The sequence below is a fragment of the Poecilia latipinna genome, unplaced genomic scaffold, assembly GCF_001443285.1.
Source record: "Poecilia latipinna isolate Pla-1442-1.1 unplaced genomic scaffold, P_latipinna-1.0 Scaffold2669, whole genome shotgun sequence".
NCBI classification, from domain to species: domain Eukaryota; kingdom Metazoa; phylum Chordata; class Actinopteri; order Cyprinodontiformes; family Poeciliidae; genus Poecilia; species Poecilia latipinna.
In genome coordinates, this window is record NW_015115285.1 from 85,858 (window position 1) to 101,843 (window position 15,986).

General features: G+C 39.3%; 1 protein-coding gene across 1 annotated transcript in view; it reads left to right on the plus strand.

The window, feature by feature from the left end:
• The window catches only part of col12a1a (collagen, type XII, alpha 1a), a 77,640-nt gene that overhangs the window by 54,763 nt on the left and 6,891 nt on the right, over positions 1–15,986 (plus strand). Inside the window, exons 35-60 of the mRNA XM_015020829.1 lie at positions 129–248; positions 385–531; positions 646–762; positions 850–1,002; positions 1,144–1,218; positions 1,303–1,442; positions 2,598–2,721; positions 2,824–2,967; positions 3,178–3,342; positions 4,015–4,053; positions 4,173–4,311; positions 4,886–5,028; positions 5,779–5,888; positions 9,133–9,291; positions 9,584–9,661; positions 10,760–10,846; positions 11,272–11,325; positions 12,799–12,894; positions 13,213–13,266; positions 14,048–14,101; positions 14,380–14,433; positions 14,904–14,975; positions 15,060–15,095; positions 15,182–15,248; positions 15,333–15,515; positions 15,722–15,799. Of these exons, the coding sequence (XP_014876315.1) occupies positions 129–248; positions 385–531; positions 646–762; positions 850–1,002; positions 1,144–1,218; positions 1,303–1,442; positions 2,598–2,721; positions 2,824–2,967; positions 3,178–3,342; positions 4,015–4,053; positions 4,173–4,311; positions 4,886–5,028; positions 5,779–5,888; positions 9,133–9,291; positions 9,584–9,661; positions 10,760–10,846; positions 11,272–11,325; positions 12,799–12,894; positions 13,213–13,266; positions 14,048–14,101; positions 14,380–14,433; positions 14,904–14,975; positions 15,060–15,095; positions 15,182–15,248; positions 15,333–15,515; positions 15,722–15,799 (2,688 nt within the window). The remainder of the gene's footprint in view (positions 1–128; positions 249–384; positions 532–645; positions 763–849; positions 1,003–1,143; positions 1,219–1,302; positions 1,443–2,597; positions 2,722–2,823; positions 2,968–3,177; positions 3,343–4,014; positions 4,054–4,172; positions 4,312–4,885; positions 5,029–5,778; positions 5,889–9,132; positions 9,292–9,583; positions 9,662–10,759; positions 10,847–11,271; positions 11,326–12,798; positions 12,895–13,212; positions 13,267–14,047; positions 14,102–14,379; positions 14,434–14,903; positions 14,976–15,059; positions 15,096–15,181; positions 15,249–15,332; positions 15,516–15,721; positions 15,800–15,986) is intronic.

Here is a 15,986-nt window from a genome sequence, read left to right on the forward strand (position 1 = left end):
AAATGTCATAATGACCTTCAGACTATAGCACAGTAATTACATTGCTGATATATCATATGCTTATATACTTTGGAATTTGAGGCTTTTGCCCCTTAGTGAACTGTGTTGCCTCGTCTTGTTTCCTGCAGTGGGAATGCTGGGCCCCAGAAATCTCCGTGTTTCTGATGAGTGGTACACTCGCTTCAGGGTGTCATGGGACCCCGCTCCATCCAGGGTTAATGGGTACAAGATCATCTACCAGCCCGAGGGTACATATGAGCTTCCATATGGCAATTGTGGCGTTATGTTCTGGAGAAAATATGCACTTTATGGATACATATGTTCAACTTTTTGAAGCACAGTATTGCCGCGAGGCTTAATTGGTAAGGCGATTTTTCTTTTTAGGTACTAATGACGTCTTGGAAGCATTTGTTGGAGACGTGACATCACACCAATTACAAAACCTACAACCTGGAACCACTTATGACTTGAAGGTGCTGGCCCAGTACAACACAGGCTTCAGTGGACCTCTGATTGGTCAAGGAACGACATGTAGGTTGAAAAATCCAGTTATGAGTAACTGGATTTAAAACTGTAACACTTTATACTGGATGCTTATTGGGACAAAGGAAACGTATGTATTAATACTTGCTCTATTCCTTTTAGTGTATCTGAATGTGACTGGCTTATCCACTTACAATGTTGGATTTGAATCTTTCTGCCTCCGTTGGGCCCCTCACAGAGCAGCCACATCCTACAGACTGAAAGTCAATCCCTTTGACAGTAAGACTTTTGTTGCTTAATTTTGTATTTCATTGATCTTTTTAGTCAACACTGAGTATATTATCCTGTTTTCTTCCTCTCCTGTAGCTTCTAAGCGAGGAGCTCAGGAAGTCACAGTGCGAGGCTCAGAGAGCAGCTATTGTTTTGATGGTTTAAGCCCTGACACTCTTTACAATGCCACTGTGTACACCCAAACACCCAACCTAGAGGGACCTGGAGTCAGTGTCAAGGAGAGAACATGTAAGAAAGTGTCCGCTCTCCATGTTCTGTATTGATATGTGGAAATGCTGCTGGTTAAAACCACGAAAGTCAGATGGGAGAAACCAATAATTCACCCTAAAATATAATTTTCGGCTCTTTGCATGCGATTTGTCATTGCAGTGGTCAAACCCACCGAAGTGCCAACCGAGCCTCCCACTCCTCCTCCCCCAGCTTCAGTGCCGCCTGCTTTGGATGGTGAAAAAAGCTTTGAAATATATTTAACATGTAGCATTTTGTTGCTGCTTAGATTATATTAACACTATGTCATTCGGATCACAGTGTGCAAAGGTGCCAAAGCAGACCTGGTCTATTTGATTGACGGCTCCTGGAGTATCGGAGACGAGAGCTTCAACAAAGTCATCCAGTTCACCACAAAAATGACTGCAGCTTTCGATGTCATCAGCCCCAGAGGCATGCAGGTCAGTTGTTCTTGAATTTAGATTTAGCTGGAATAATTTATAATAAACTGTAGTAATGTTCATAAACTTAACCAGTCTGCTGACATGAAGGTCATAAGTTCATCCCTCATACGGAGCACCACTCCCTTTGGCTTTGACCACTATTAAGCTGATCAAGAATTAATCTTAGCATTAATATATTTACAAATATTTAATTAATGAAAAAGAAACAGTCTACGAGACAAATCTTTAGAGAAAGGAGGCAAAAGCCAATTCTACTTTTTACAAAACCAGCTATGAGCTAAAATGTCCTTGAACATTTATCAAAAGTTAACTCTCCGGGAGTTTAACTGCCTAACTTCTAAAGAAAAAAAAGCAGATGAAAAACAAAGTCCCAGATCTTGCTTTTCTACATTAATTTTGAACACCGGAACTACAGAGCAAATAAAAAGTGAAAACTGTGGCCTGGAATTAGGCTAATGGCTCCCTCACAGATCCAACTTGGCTCACTTGAGGTTACTTAAGTCCTGTTTCCATAGCTGGGATAACAGGGAACTCTCTGTACAAGTAGCTTTTATTCTGGATGGAAGGTCACTCAGACTGCATTGAGTTGGGTTTGGTGTAGTTTGGATGTCTTAGTGGTTTTTCCCTTTGGCTTGGAAAAAGAATTAGATGCAACAGAAAATGCTGTTATATAAAGATAATGGAGTGATGTTTACATGACTGAAGTCTGGAAGAAAGACAACCAAAAGTCAAAGTAGCAAAACTTACGATGTGAAAAACATTACCACTTTAAATAGCCAACTAAAATTTGATTTTCTTTTTTTTTTTTTTCAAACTGTAGACCTTAGCTTTATCATCAAATTGTTGTTGTAGATGCTACCTCATGGCCCAGGTTGGTTTTACCTTTAAGGTTTTAAACATGACATTAAAAATGGACAAGTACATGCCTGAGATTTGAATCTCTCAACTAGGAGAATATTTGACATACACTGACAGACCTTAATGCAGACAAAACTATTAAGACATAGTTGGATGTGACAGGTCAAATCTTTCACATAAAACATACACTTATGTGTACACTACATAATTGAAAAAAATATTTTTACTTAATGTTATTTTTCTGTATTCTATCATCAGCCTTAACCCATCTATTTTCATTTATTTTTTGTATAGGTTTCATTCGTGCAGTACAGCGATGACGCCAAGACTGAGTTCAAACTTAACACCTACCACGACAAGGGAATAGTTTTATCAGCTCTGCAGTCAGTTCGCTACAGAGGAGGCAACACCAAGACTGGTACTTCACTTCACTTAAAATTAAAAAGACAGTTTAACAAAGTAATTGTTTTGGATTGTTATGCATATATTGTTTTTTTTTTTTTTTTTTTTTTTTCTTAAGGTGTTTCTCTGAAGCATGTCTACGAGAAGGTGCTTACGTCAGACAGTGGCATGAGAAGAAACGTCCCGAAAGTGCTGGTAGTTGTCACAGATGGACGCTCCCAGGACGAAGTTAAGAAGAGTGCAGAGAGACTGCAGCACTCTGGTATGAAGTCATAATATCTGCTTGCTTTCACACTGTGCCTAAGAAACGTTTTTGAGTACAATTGTGAAGCTTTTTCTTTTCCACAACAGGGCTGTGGTTGAATATTTAATAAACTCAGAATAATGTGAGGCAAAAGTCAAGTCACCTGTGGGTTTTTGATGTACTTAAGAATAGCTTTTGTTTGTTTTTGTGTTTGTGTGTGTTATATAGGCTACAGTGTGTTCGTGGTTGGCGTAGCTGATGTTGACATGAGAGAACTGACGGTTATTGGCAGCAAGCCCACTGAGAGGCACGTGTTTGTCGTCGACGACTACGATGCTTTTGATAAAATCCAGGATAACCTGATCACCTTCATCTGTGAAACCGCCACATCAAGTAAGACAAATACTAACAAATCTGATATATTCCAACTGATTTATCAGTACATCTGCAGTGGAAGGTAATTCAGTGATGTGCACCGGGACGCTTCTTCGCAAATGGACAAAGCAATGAAAAACATATAGCAGTGAACAAAAATAGTGGCACCCATGGTAAATTTGTTAAAAAGTACTCTTTATTTGGTAAAAGTACAGAAAACATTTTCTTCTTCCAAGACCTAAATTATAAAGAAAACTTTACGGGTGAGCTGATGAGAAAAGAGGACAGCCCACACAGACTGTGCAAGAAGAACAGAACAAAGAATCAGCTCTGTTTGTGCAAGCGTCAACTTGGAAAAACTTATAAAAGGCTAAATGTTGTTCTACTGAAAAAAAAAAAAAAAAAAAAAAATTCTACATTGTGTTGACCACAAGGCTGCTAAAAAATTTTATTGCGCAAGAATTTTTTTCTAAAAATGGCATGTTTTTCTCTCCGATAAAATGTTCTCCAAATAATTTTGGCTTTTTCTGAAATTTACGGTGGCAATGTGCTTCTGCAGTACTGTAAGACTTGTACACATCTTTAACAGTGATGCCAATAAATGTGCCGACATCTGTAAGCAACACAGTGAACCCTAAGCAACACCTAATCTATTTTTCCAATGTCTTATAAACTCTTGTGATCTTGCAGCTTGCCCTCTAATCTACATCAATGGATACACCACACCTGGTAAGCGTTTAAATGCCACACCTTGCACATTAATCTGTGGAGCGCTTATAGACTTTACTAGACATTTTCTTTGTATTTTTCATCTTCTCATTGACGCTCTGTTTATTCTTTCTTTTCAGGCTTCAGAATGCTTGAAGCTTTCAACATAACAGACCGGACATTCGCCGGCATGAATGGTGTGTCCATGGAGACTGGTTCCTTTAACAGCTACATTGCCTACAGGCTGCACAAAGACTCTTACCTAACCCAACCCACCAAGTAAGAGTCTGAGCAAAATAATATTTGTGTGAAAATAAAGGGTGTGTAACTCTTGGATTGCGGTTTTTCCCAATGTAGCTGACCTTGTCTTTTTTTCTGTTATATAATCTATGATGCTCCTCAGCCCACAGCCATTTATAATGATGGTAGCTCATATCTGTACCTAGAGGGATGTCCAGAGTAGTTTCCAGCTCTAAGCCCACTCTTCTGCTTTTCTGTAAAATTTTGAACAAAAGATTTTAGTTACTACATGCCCTCTTCCCTTATCCTTACCCTGGAAGGAGAAAATAACCTTAAAGGGTCGCTGTTGAAACGGCATTAGGTATTTGCAGAAGTAAAGTACTATCTTTGCAATCAAGTGAAAAACTTTGAACTACATGAGACTAGAGAACATGGGAAAAAGTGTTTTGCAAGTTAGGCAAAGCCTGGGCGGAAATGATCATTTAAAGGTCTTTCGGCATGTTTAACAAAGAGGATTATATATGTTTGCAGATGGATTTTCATTTAATGTTGGCTTAGCAATGCAAACACAAGATGAGTACCATGACAGTAAATGTTTTTAACTCTTTAATAGGGAGATCCACCCAGATGGTCTTCCCCCATCTTACACCATCATCCTGCTCCTCCGCCTCTTGCCGGATACGCCCTCTGAACCTTTTGATATATGGCAGATTGCTGACAAAAACAACAACCCTGAGGTCGGAGTCACAATGAATCGTAAGTTTCCATCAGCCAGTCAGAAGGGAAAGTTGTGTGGCTGACTCAGTACTTTCAGTGCCCTGCAAGTGTATTCCCACCCTCTGAGCCTTGTCTGATATCTTCACATTAAAAACGAACTTCAATGTGTCTTATTGGGATTTACAATACTTTTTATTTTTTTTATTTTTTATTTTTTTTTGCAATATGAGTTCTAAAGATAATTTTACTGTATTTAGAGCTCTTCAAGTAAAAGGGACCAAATACATATGCAGGTTAGATTTTTTTTTTTTTTTTTAGATTTATTAAGGGAAATAACTAGTTCTCCCTTCCAATCTTCTCAGTTTTGTGATGCTTTGTGTTGGTTTATCACAGAAAATCCCACTAACGCACATTGTGCTTGTAACGTGACAAACTGTGGAAAAGATCAAGGGTTAAGAATCCAAGGCACTGTACAGATCTCTGGAGAGAATCTTAATCTTCTTGCCTTCTCTTTTATTTACAAAGCTGGGTGAGATAATGGCATTAATGGAAAATTCAGCTCATTGCCCTCAGAATAAATTAGGAATAGCCATCTCCACTGTAATTCTGTAATGAAAACCTTTCATTTGTAAATGAACATCTGCTGTAAGTTTGTGCTTCTGCCCTGGGAAGGAATGCAAAAACTGCATGTGAATATCACAGTCACCTGCATGTGTTCTCTATAATCCTGAGCGTTGCGTGCATCAGAGCATACTGTCAGCGATTTATCAAAGGCTCTTGTCTTTTCAGCTTCCACCCAAACTCTTACGTTCTACAACAAGGACACACGAGGAGAGATTCAGAGAGCTGTCTTTAATGAAGCGCAAGTGAAGCGAATTTTCCATGGCAGTTTCCACAAGGTAAACATACTGCATGGTTCTTAAAAACACAAGTGTCTGCTTGCACTTCATAGTGATAATTGTAAAAACAAAAAAAACAAAAAAAAGAAGAGTTTTTCCAGTAATTTGGGGCATCTTAAAGTATTTGAATTAAATTCTTTCCCTTTCACATTTAGTTTTTTTGACATGCTTTTATGTGTGCTTGTGTTGCTCTCATTAAATCTTCCTGAGATAGCCCTTATTGTGAGCTTCGTTGCAGTGGAGCAGTTTCAAATTACCGATCAAAAGAACTCTCCTTTCAGTCTTAGTGTTATCTTACTGTTGGGATTTTTGAGGTCCCCCTTTCTCACGAGTTGACATTTGAGCTTTGTTTTATTTAGACCAGGCACTTAATTTGATAAATGAGCTTCAGAGGCCATAAATAAGCTTAAATGCTGTTGGTGGGAGTGAAAGTCTGATGCCTTTGTGGTCGGGTGTAATGTGCAAAATGTCTGGTTCAGGACTTGATTTTCCAACCAGTCGCAGAGCCAAAGAGTAAATGATATTCTACTACAAACATTCAGCTTTTAGTACAGTGAAATTAAAATGAGCAAAAGATTACATAGAGACAGCTTCAAAGATGAAAATTATGTTCTTGGTGTACTTAAATCTGACTCATAGCATCTGATGTATGTTGTTGAGGGGTTTTAGCTGTATGGCAACAGATTTAGGAGATTATGAGACTTTGATTAAACAGCTTCTTTCAGCATAGTAGATCATGAAGTACTATGCTGAAGATCTACATAGGTTTTTGTAAATAAGATCTACACTATTCCAGCTGCAGTATCTGTCAAAAGCGCGCCTCAAACTCAAAATGTCAAACCTCACAGTGGTGGTATTGGTTTCTTTCCAGCATATAAATCTAAATATTAGATCCTTATGCTTGACTCTTCTTAAAAGTATTGCAATATGGTTTCTCAAAAGACGCAAACAAAGACATCAAGAATCTCCATGAGAAATACAAAACAGTTCTTGTCATGTATTAGCACTGTGGGATGTGGAAAGCAGAACAATAGAATGCAGTATGCTGTCCTGCTGACTTGGATAGATTTAACTACAACCATCCGAGTTAAGTCAAACTGCATTTAAAGTTCCCTCACACAGACAATTAGTCCCTTTTTATCTGTGATATAGATTCCTTTTTTCCTCCAACAGCAAGGTTATCATAATTAGTGACCCCTCTTTTATGAGCAAGAGTCTTATCCAACATCAAAGTTCACTCGAGAGATGTGCTGGCCCGAACATCAGAGGACACTAAATAGTTTTGCAGGTCAACCATTCGACAACTACGCAACTAATTGTGAGCTAGCTTCATGAATGAATGGCTCTTTGGAAAACGCTGGCTCAGCAGTTGATGAAAATTAAACGTTTCTTCGCTTGTCTGGTTGGAAGGCAGACTAATCTCTGAACGTACGTGTGTGTGTTTCGGTTCTCTCAGCTTGTGGCCGTTGTGAAGGCTGTTGTCTGATTGTGCACCGGGTGGCTATTTGGTGGTGAAGTGTTGCCATTCCATGAGCTGGCGAGTCCGCAGTGGTCTACCTAGCTGCTTATTTGTTGGTCTGCAAAGTAAGTGCTGGCGCTGCCTGCGGTGGTGGTTTGAGTTTACATGTTGTCAGTGGTTTTTTGAAACATTTTGTCCCTTTTTGGTTGACCTCAAAGAGTGTGTGCTTTTGGCATCCGAGCTGAAATCTCACCAACAGTGATCAGCCTTTTCAGCCCTTTGTTGGTTTTGACTAAAAGTACTTGGTTTTGCACATCAAGTTCCCTGAGTAGTATTTTTTTTTTATTCAATCTTTATTCATCATAACATCAATGGTACATATAGATCGGAGATTGTTGTTGAAGATGCTACATAGCAATGGTCCTAAAAATGACCCCTGTTGCTCTCCCACACTTTGCTGATGTGATCCTCACGTTACACAAAGTTCAAGCCAAGTATAGAGGAAATTCAAGATGTTCTTATTTTCCTTCTCCTTTGCATGCACAAACAGAAATCTGAAACTTCCTTTTAAAAAGATAAGATAATAATGCGAACTTTGGGTTTCAGGATTAGTCGCAGCATAGTTTTAATGTCAGTGTAAATGAGAATCATCTCTCAGTGTTTATTGTGTTTCACTCCAGAAAATACAAACTTGTGTTTTCATAGAGAAATAAAATTGTTCGTGTATAAATGAAATTAAAACACTGTCTTTCAAGGTTTGGGATTTTGGAAGATGACAGAACAGGGAAGAGGGAGCCAGGAAAAATAAAACTCTATCTGCTGGGAATCATGCATAGATGTTTAATCAGTTAAAGCAGAGCTGGAGTCAACATGCAGAGAGCTGAAGCAACAAAACAAATTGTTAGCAATTCATTAAGATGACCAATTTGTCAAGGCTTTCTTGCATTGGAACCATCTCACAACTCAGTCGAGGGAGCTTTGAATCCTCCCAGGATAGTTTTTCGCTACATTTACTTTTTATTGATTTCAGTATTTTCATAGGTTTGGGGAACCCTGAAGGGCATCACGGTTCACATTTATGCCAGGACCCTGGAATAAATAGCACCTCTTTCCCCTTTGTGGTCCACCAAATAGTTTGATCTGCTTCCAAGGAAGTAGACTGTAATTTTGTGAATAGTTGCCAGGAACTATGGTCTGGTTTGTGGTTGATATAGCTTTGTGGAGAGAAATGGTAGCAAGCTTTTTCCTGACATAAAGAGATCTTGTTTGACTTTAGAGTGGGGGAAAATGTGCAACTGCAAAGAGAAAAGTATGGAAAGTGTAGGACTTCTGATGGCGAGCCGCAGAAGATATTGTTTCAAGATGTGCGGATCGGGCCTCTATGCACAGGAAATCTAAGAATTTGGCACTTTTATCGCTCAGTCGTTATATAATAACAGACCACAGATGAATAGTTAGCCTTTGCATATATTTTTAAGGTCTAGATGCATCAAGTTTTTTGCTATATCAAAAAGGTTTTCTGGGTAATTTCATCTGTGCTTAACAAGGTGTTTTATAGACTTAAGACTTCTGAACTCCCCAAATTAAGCGGAATACAGTACTTATTGTTCTGTTTTTGAGAACAAGCACATCTCTTCAAAAATATAAATGAGTCCCAGCACCATCTTTTTAAATTTCCAATGCACAGATTTATTGTGCATGAATAAATTGGGTACAGGTGGTGTTCCAATAAGACAAGGATGTTTTGTTAAAAGCTTCCCCCTCTCTATTGTCTGTCTCTTCTAGATTCACATTACCATCTCACCAGAAAAAGTCAAACTCACTGTGGACTGCCAAGAGGTGGCAGAGAAACCCATCAAGGAGGCCAACAACATTACGCTGGAGGGCTACGAAGTGCTTGGCAAGATGGTCAAGTCTTCAGGTTCAAAGAAGACCTCAGCAACAGTAAGAGCAAAACAAGCCAAGCTTGTTAAAATGCAAAAGTGACATCTGGAAGAGGATCTAGCAGCGTTCAAAACAATGAACATCTCAAATCTGTAGTGCATTAATGCTTCAGCTAAATGTTAACTATTCCCAGGGTTGGCTGTTGAAAGAATGAAAGTCTGCAAGCCTCCATTTCTCCCTGGATCCTATTGTATTTCTTTTTTTTTTTTAACTCTGTACTTTTTTTTTTATTAGGAATGGGAATTATTTGAAACAGCCTTCAATGTATTCTCCCTCATCTTGTATCTTGTAGTTCCAGCTCCAGATGTTCGATATTGTCTGCAGCTTGAGCTGGATTAGCCGAGACAAATGCTGCGAGCTGCCAGCCACAGTAAGTGTCATTTTAGACTTCCAAACAATTCAAAATAGGAATGGGATAGATATTGACATATTACAGTTTCTCACATTGTTTGTGAAATAACGGTCTTGCGTCTAGGAATGTTGGTTGATTTTATAGTTCATCAGTGAATAAATAGGCAAAGAGAGAGGAAGGAAGATATGCAGCAAAGGCTCCAAGTTTGGACATTGAACCCTGGATGAGGACTCATGATCGATACATATGGGGTGCTTGCTCTACAAATACGCTAAATGTGTTGAAACGAAGACAAAAACGAAAAGGACAACCGTGTTTACATTTCAGGTTGTCATTAGCATCTTTAATTAGCCTCGCAGACCTCATTTCTAAAACAGCAGATCCTCTGTCACCTCGAGATTGTCGATCAACAACGCTGAGATTTCTGAAAAATCTACCGACATTTCTAATTCCAGCAAGTTATATGATGGGCAATCTGAAAAATACACCACACAATTTCTTGTTCTATGGCAAAAAACAGCTGTTTAGAGAGAGAGAGAGAGAGAAAAAAAAACATCTCAAATTGTCTGGAAAGAACTTAGTATCCTGGGTAATTTTGATAATTTGACTATATGAAGCATGAGTCCCAATTGCATAAAAAGAACTCCTTCCTTTGGCTCACGTAGCAGACAGTAAAAAGATTCATTTATGTTCTGTGGGAAATACATGATACTTGCACTTTTAGCCAATTACAAGCAATTTATGTGTAATTTTCTCCAGATATGAACACATCACATCAATGATTGGAGTTGTAATTCGTTATGCTTAAAGGCAACAATGCAGAAATGTGAAATGAATCTGCAGCTGCAGCATTTTGGACTTAAAGCCCTATTTTCTGTGTCACACTTTCAACATTAATCTATTCTTGCCTTTTATGGGTTACAAAACTGTCTCGTCTTTTATAAATCCCTAGCAAAGCAAAAGACAGAGATTTCCAGGATAAGATCATGAAATCAATTTCCTCTGTTTTAGATTGCCAGGAAATGTCTTCAGGTGTAAGAGTTTAAAAGGGAAAATAATAAAACTAAAGCGAGCATGTATGTTACATTTTTATCTCTGCATCTTCTTTCCCTCCAGCGAGATGAGGCCAAGTGTCCTTCCCTTCCCCACTCCTGTACTTGCACACAGGACAGTATCGGGCCCCAGGGGCCTCCTGGACCTTCGGTAAACCTCGCTATCACTGCTTTTTGTCTGTCCTCGCCTGATAAAATTGTTTTCTCAGAGGTCTTAGATGTTTTGAAGATAATGATAAAGCCATACTGTTTTCCACTTGGGTTGCACGTTCTTTGCACAGTTTGAACTTCATGCAGCCGAGAATGTTTCTTGCAAAATCCTTTTTTCTTTTTTTTTTTTCTCCAAATGGAGAAAGCAGCACAAAGAATGAAGCTAACGTCTTGCAAAGAAATGAGTGCTTAGGGATGAGTGTCAAGAGATAAATGTTTCATGATAAAACAACAGTCTGCAATATGTGTACTCAGTAAACTCACTTAGGCCCTGCTAGGAACTCCTATTGCCTGGGGTTTAAGGTTTTCAGAATTTGCTTCTGTTGTTATGCTTAGCCTGTGTTTCTGCGTCTTCACTTTTTTCAGGGCAGTCCAGGTACTAAAGGACCTCGAGGAGATAGAGGAACACCTGGGAACCCTGTGAGTTCAAATTTAAATCACTCAAGGCATGCTGAAAATTGTTACTAGTGAATACCATTATTGTGTCCTGTACCACTGCTGTTTGTTTTTACACACGCTTGGGCAAAAGTTGTACTACCTCTTGAACTTCTTTACGGCCATCTAATTAGTAAATAAAAACCACCTGTGAGCAAACAGCATCGTTTAGATCAACACACACAGCAGACATGTCAGGAATGAAGTTGTGGAAAAATTTAAAGCAGGGTTAGGCCAATAAACGATAACCCATTCAGCCAAGGGGCACCTGGTGGGTCTGCAGGAGCTGCGAAATCTGTCAACAAGGACTGCTGTGCATTCCACAAATCTGGCCTTTTCAGAAAAGTAAAGCTGCACAGTATATTGCTAATAAATCATCGTCTAAATATCAGGGTGTGCAAAGTGTTTATCTAACCATTTGTGAAATTTAAACACTCAACACCATTTATGGTGTTTGTTAACCCAGATACCTGTGCTCACATCAGCCTCGCTGCACGCTCATATTAACGGTACAAATACAAACCCATACCCACATAAGTACATGTTATGTGCAAAACTGTGGGGAAACTGAGTGTACTTAACGGTGTCATTAAGAAAAATGTGGATGTGAAAACACCCACATCCCTTATCTGAATCAGAATCAGAATGATTTTATTGTTATTGTACCAAAGCACAACAAAATGAATTGCCCTTTATTGAGGTGCGAAGCCTATGGTTAGAATGGCCTGTGCCAGAATTTTGATGGGACTTGTGTGCATGACTTAGAAATCCCTCTTTCAGATTCTGTTTGTTGAATCTGATTGAGCTTCCGCTATAATATTTTAAAAAGCAAGGATGGGCCGTTTCTAGATGCGTAAAGCTTGTAGATACATGCTGCAAAACACTTGCAGCTGTAATAACAGTAAAAGGTGGTCTTAGAAAGAATTCAATTCTGGGACTTAGTACACTTCCATCTTATAGTCAAAATAATGGATAATTTTCCTTTTAATTTATAATTATGCACTATTTTCTATTGGTCTATCACATATAATTACAATAAAATCCTTTGCAGTTTATGATCATATCATGACAGAATGGATAAAATCTCGTATTTTATGCATCTTGTATTCAGAAAATGCATAAATCTTGTATTCTAGATTTACAACAGTTGTAAATCTAGAATATCAGCAGTGGTTAGATAACAAAGTAAACTATTCCAGAGGTCTGCCTCTTAAAGTTTAATTTCTCCTCTTCATAGAAATTGCACACATCTGAAAACAGTTAAATGCATATTTCCCCACAGTAAACTTCAAGGAGGCCCACGTCAAATATTTTGAAGGTCCATTTCCCAGAACTGTCATTGTTAAACAACGAATCATCTGTCAGCACAGTGTCGGGCATAATTGAGTTTGACTTTAACCTTCTTTCCAAATATTGTGATTTTCTACCACCTTGCTGATGATGTGTGTATTGCCGCAGGGTCCAATGGGTCCCCGTGGTGAGTCAGGACTCCCAGGTACGATGGGGCCGCCAGGTCCACAAGGCCCTGCAGGACTTTCTCGGCCTGGAGAACCTGTAAGTTAATTTTCATCGACAAATCCTTTTTTGCAATGAACTGTGTTTTGTTAATTGTAACATTTGCATTCTCTGCCTACCTTCTGATTGATGAAGAATGCCTGATCCAACCTTTACTGCAATTCTGCACTTAGTGGGATTTATAACTGGCGTCAAAATACATCTCCCTCCCCTCTTCTGCCTTCCAGACATCCAGAGAGCGCTGTTATTTTCTTTACTGATCCTATTAAAAATATCCCATCAATCACAAACATGGAACAAATGAATGGGTAAAGTAAAGTCTGCAATCCTTTCTTTTTCCTCTTCCTATGTTTGCAGGGTCGCCCAGGACCTAAGGGAGATCGTGGAGATCCAGGCATTACTGGTTTGCAAGTAAGAACCTTTTACTCATTTGTGGTTTATGATCAGGAAACTAGAAACTATCCACAGGGAGCAGCATTTACACTGGAATGTGAATTTAGTCCAATAATCAAGATGATTCAGGAGCTTTGTCATGCCAACCCTAAGGGAGACCAAACTCTTAATTCGGTCCTCTTGAGTGACAAACTGTAAAAGAACAGCAATGCCTTAAATTGATATAAGGTATAGATGTTATTTGTTTCTCCAGACAATAAAAGATCTGTGTAACTGAAGCAGAATGGGATTTAGAAAGGCTTAAAGTGACCTCTAGGTGTTTGAGCAAGTAACCAAAGTTCATAGAGGCTCTTTACATTTCTGTTACTTATGTCAGCAGTCAAGTTTGAGCCGTTTACCATGGAGCAAAAATCATGTGGCGAAAGGGTGATTTTATCCAGCTGATGTCATTCATTCAACTCCCACCATTGAGCTGGTGAGGAAATTACCACTGCTTGGGCTTGAAATAAGAAAGTATGGGAGAAAAGCCCACCCTGTAATGTTCAGAGTCTATTGGCAGCAGCGCATCTTTGCAATTTGACCTAATGTGGCCTGTTGTAGAAGAACAACGATCATATGAGACACAGGAGACATTTTAGAGTTTCTTCAAGCAAAACAATGTGTTATCTTTGGCTAAATATGTACGAAAGAAGTGCATTTTCAGCATATTAAAAGCCTTTATACGCACTAGGAGGGCTACATAAATGGACACAGTTTTTGGTGATTTGTTTATGGTAAAGTATGTGTGTTTTTTTCCCAGGGTCCTCCTGGGCCACGCGGTCCTCTGGGCCCTGTTGGACCAAGCGGAGCTCGGGTAAGAATTCCATCCTAGCATGGAGTACGTATAGAGTCAAAAGCCCTTAAAATGAATCAAGCTCTTTAACATCATGCCTTATATGGTGTCGTGAGTAAGCTGTTGGTGTTTAACTGTATTCACATGTACTTAAGCCTGTAAAGGTGTTACACCTTAAGTTAAAAAGGCACCCCTAAGGCAAAAAAAAAGCCCCTTAGATTATGGCAATGATATATTAAACTGCCATACTCCCCAAGGAGCTGTAACTCACATGTGACTGCGTGTTGTTTCTTTTAAAGGGGCCACCAGGAAAAGAGGGGCCATCTGGACCCAGAGGCCCACCCGGACCCATGGTGAGTATCTATAGGTACCAAATAAATAATGCTTAGTCCTTTATTTTACTGATATTGTATATCTGCAAAAAACAACAAAAAAAAAAAAAACGGCTCCTCTGGCTCCACAGTTCCACGCTGCTGGAACAGCACATAAAAACCAGACTGGCTCCCCAACTTTTGCGAGAATGATGCATGCATCTCTCATTTTCCCTTTTGCGGTGGTCTGAATCTGCTTAATCCAGCCATCATGTTAACAGAGCGCACATGGTCTATAGCATCCAGAGTGCCACAAGAGTCATTAGCATGATGGCTGGTCTACATGCACTTCCATGTACTCCGCTGTTCTTGGCAGCTGATTTTCCCCCACTGCAGATGTCAGAGCACAAATCCCAACTTGACGCTTGTTATACAACTGTTAACTGGGAGCCGGAGCAAAATGTTGCGCTACGATTTACTAAGAAAGATTTCAAATATATTTATTTTTTTAGGGAAGTCCTGGAAATCCAGGTATACCAGGGATCACTGGAAAACCAGGCAAACCAGGAGACCCAGGAAGCCCAGTATGTACCGACTACTTAAATAAAAAATATATGATGAAAGAAAATGTTTTATGCTTGACTTGACTTAGTTGTTGTTTTTGAAAGGGACCTGTTGGCCTTAAAGGAGAAAAGGGAGAGAAGGTAGGTTGTATCTAAATGCAAGTTTTACACATTTCTGCGTCAAGAAAAGGGACTCTTGTCTTCATTAAGCTGTCTTTGATTTCCAGGGAGACTTTGCATCCCAGAACATGATGCGTTCCATTGCCAGACAAGTTTGTGAACAGCTTGTGAACAGTGAGCAAAAACATCTCCTGAGCTTCTGCCAGTTTAATAGTCCTTGACAAGTTCTACTTGATGAAATCCATCTGAATTTTGCAGGCCAGATGAGCAGAATTGATGTGCTGCTCAACCAGATTCCCTCCGGATATCGCAGCAACACTCCTGGGCCTCCAGGCCTTCCCGGGCTTCCAGGTGAGCGTGGATCCCGAGGAGAGCCCGGACAACCTGGAAGATCTGGATTCCCTGGAACTCCAGGATTGCCTGGAAATCAAGGAGAAAGAGGTACTTTTCAGAAGTCATGAGGATATATTGACTGTTTGTAATAATTTTAATGTTGAGCAACAAAAAGGACCCAAAATACATTTCCTTAATCTGTATAACCACATCATGATGCTGCCACCATCATGTTTCATGCTGGGCAACGGTGTGTTAAGGGTGTTAGAGTTTAATTCCTTTTCTTCATTTTTCTTTTTCTTTTTTTTTTGCAGGTTTACCAGGAGAAAAAGGGGAGAGAGGAGCCCCTGGAAACGATATTAGAGGACAAAGAGGCCCAGCTGGACCACCGGGTAATACAGCTAATGTTATTTTGATATTTTCTAAAGAAGGAAATCAACTTAAATATCAAATTACAACAGGTCCAAGGTCACCAAACGTTTGTGTTCTTTTTTTTTTTTTTTTTTTTTTTTTTTTTTTCCCCGGGAAAAACTTCCCCAGGTACAGAAATAAAAAATTCCTTTTTTTTTTTTTTTTTGG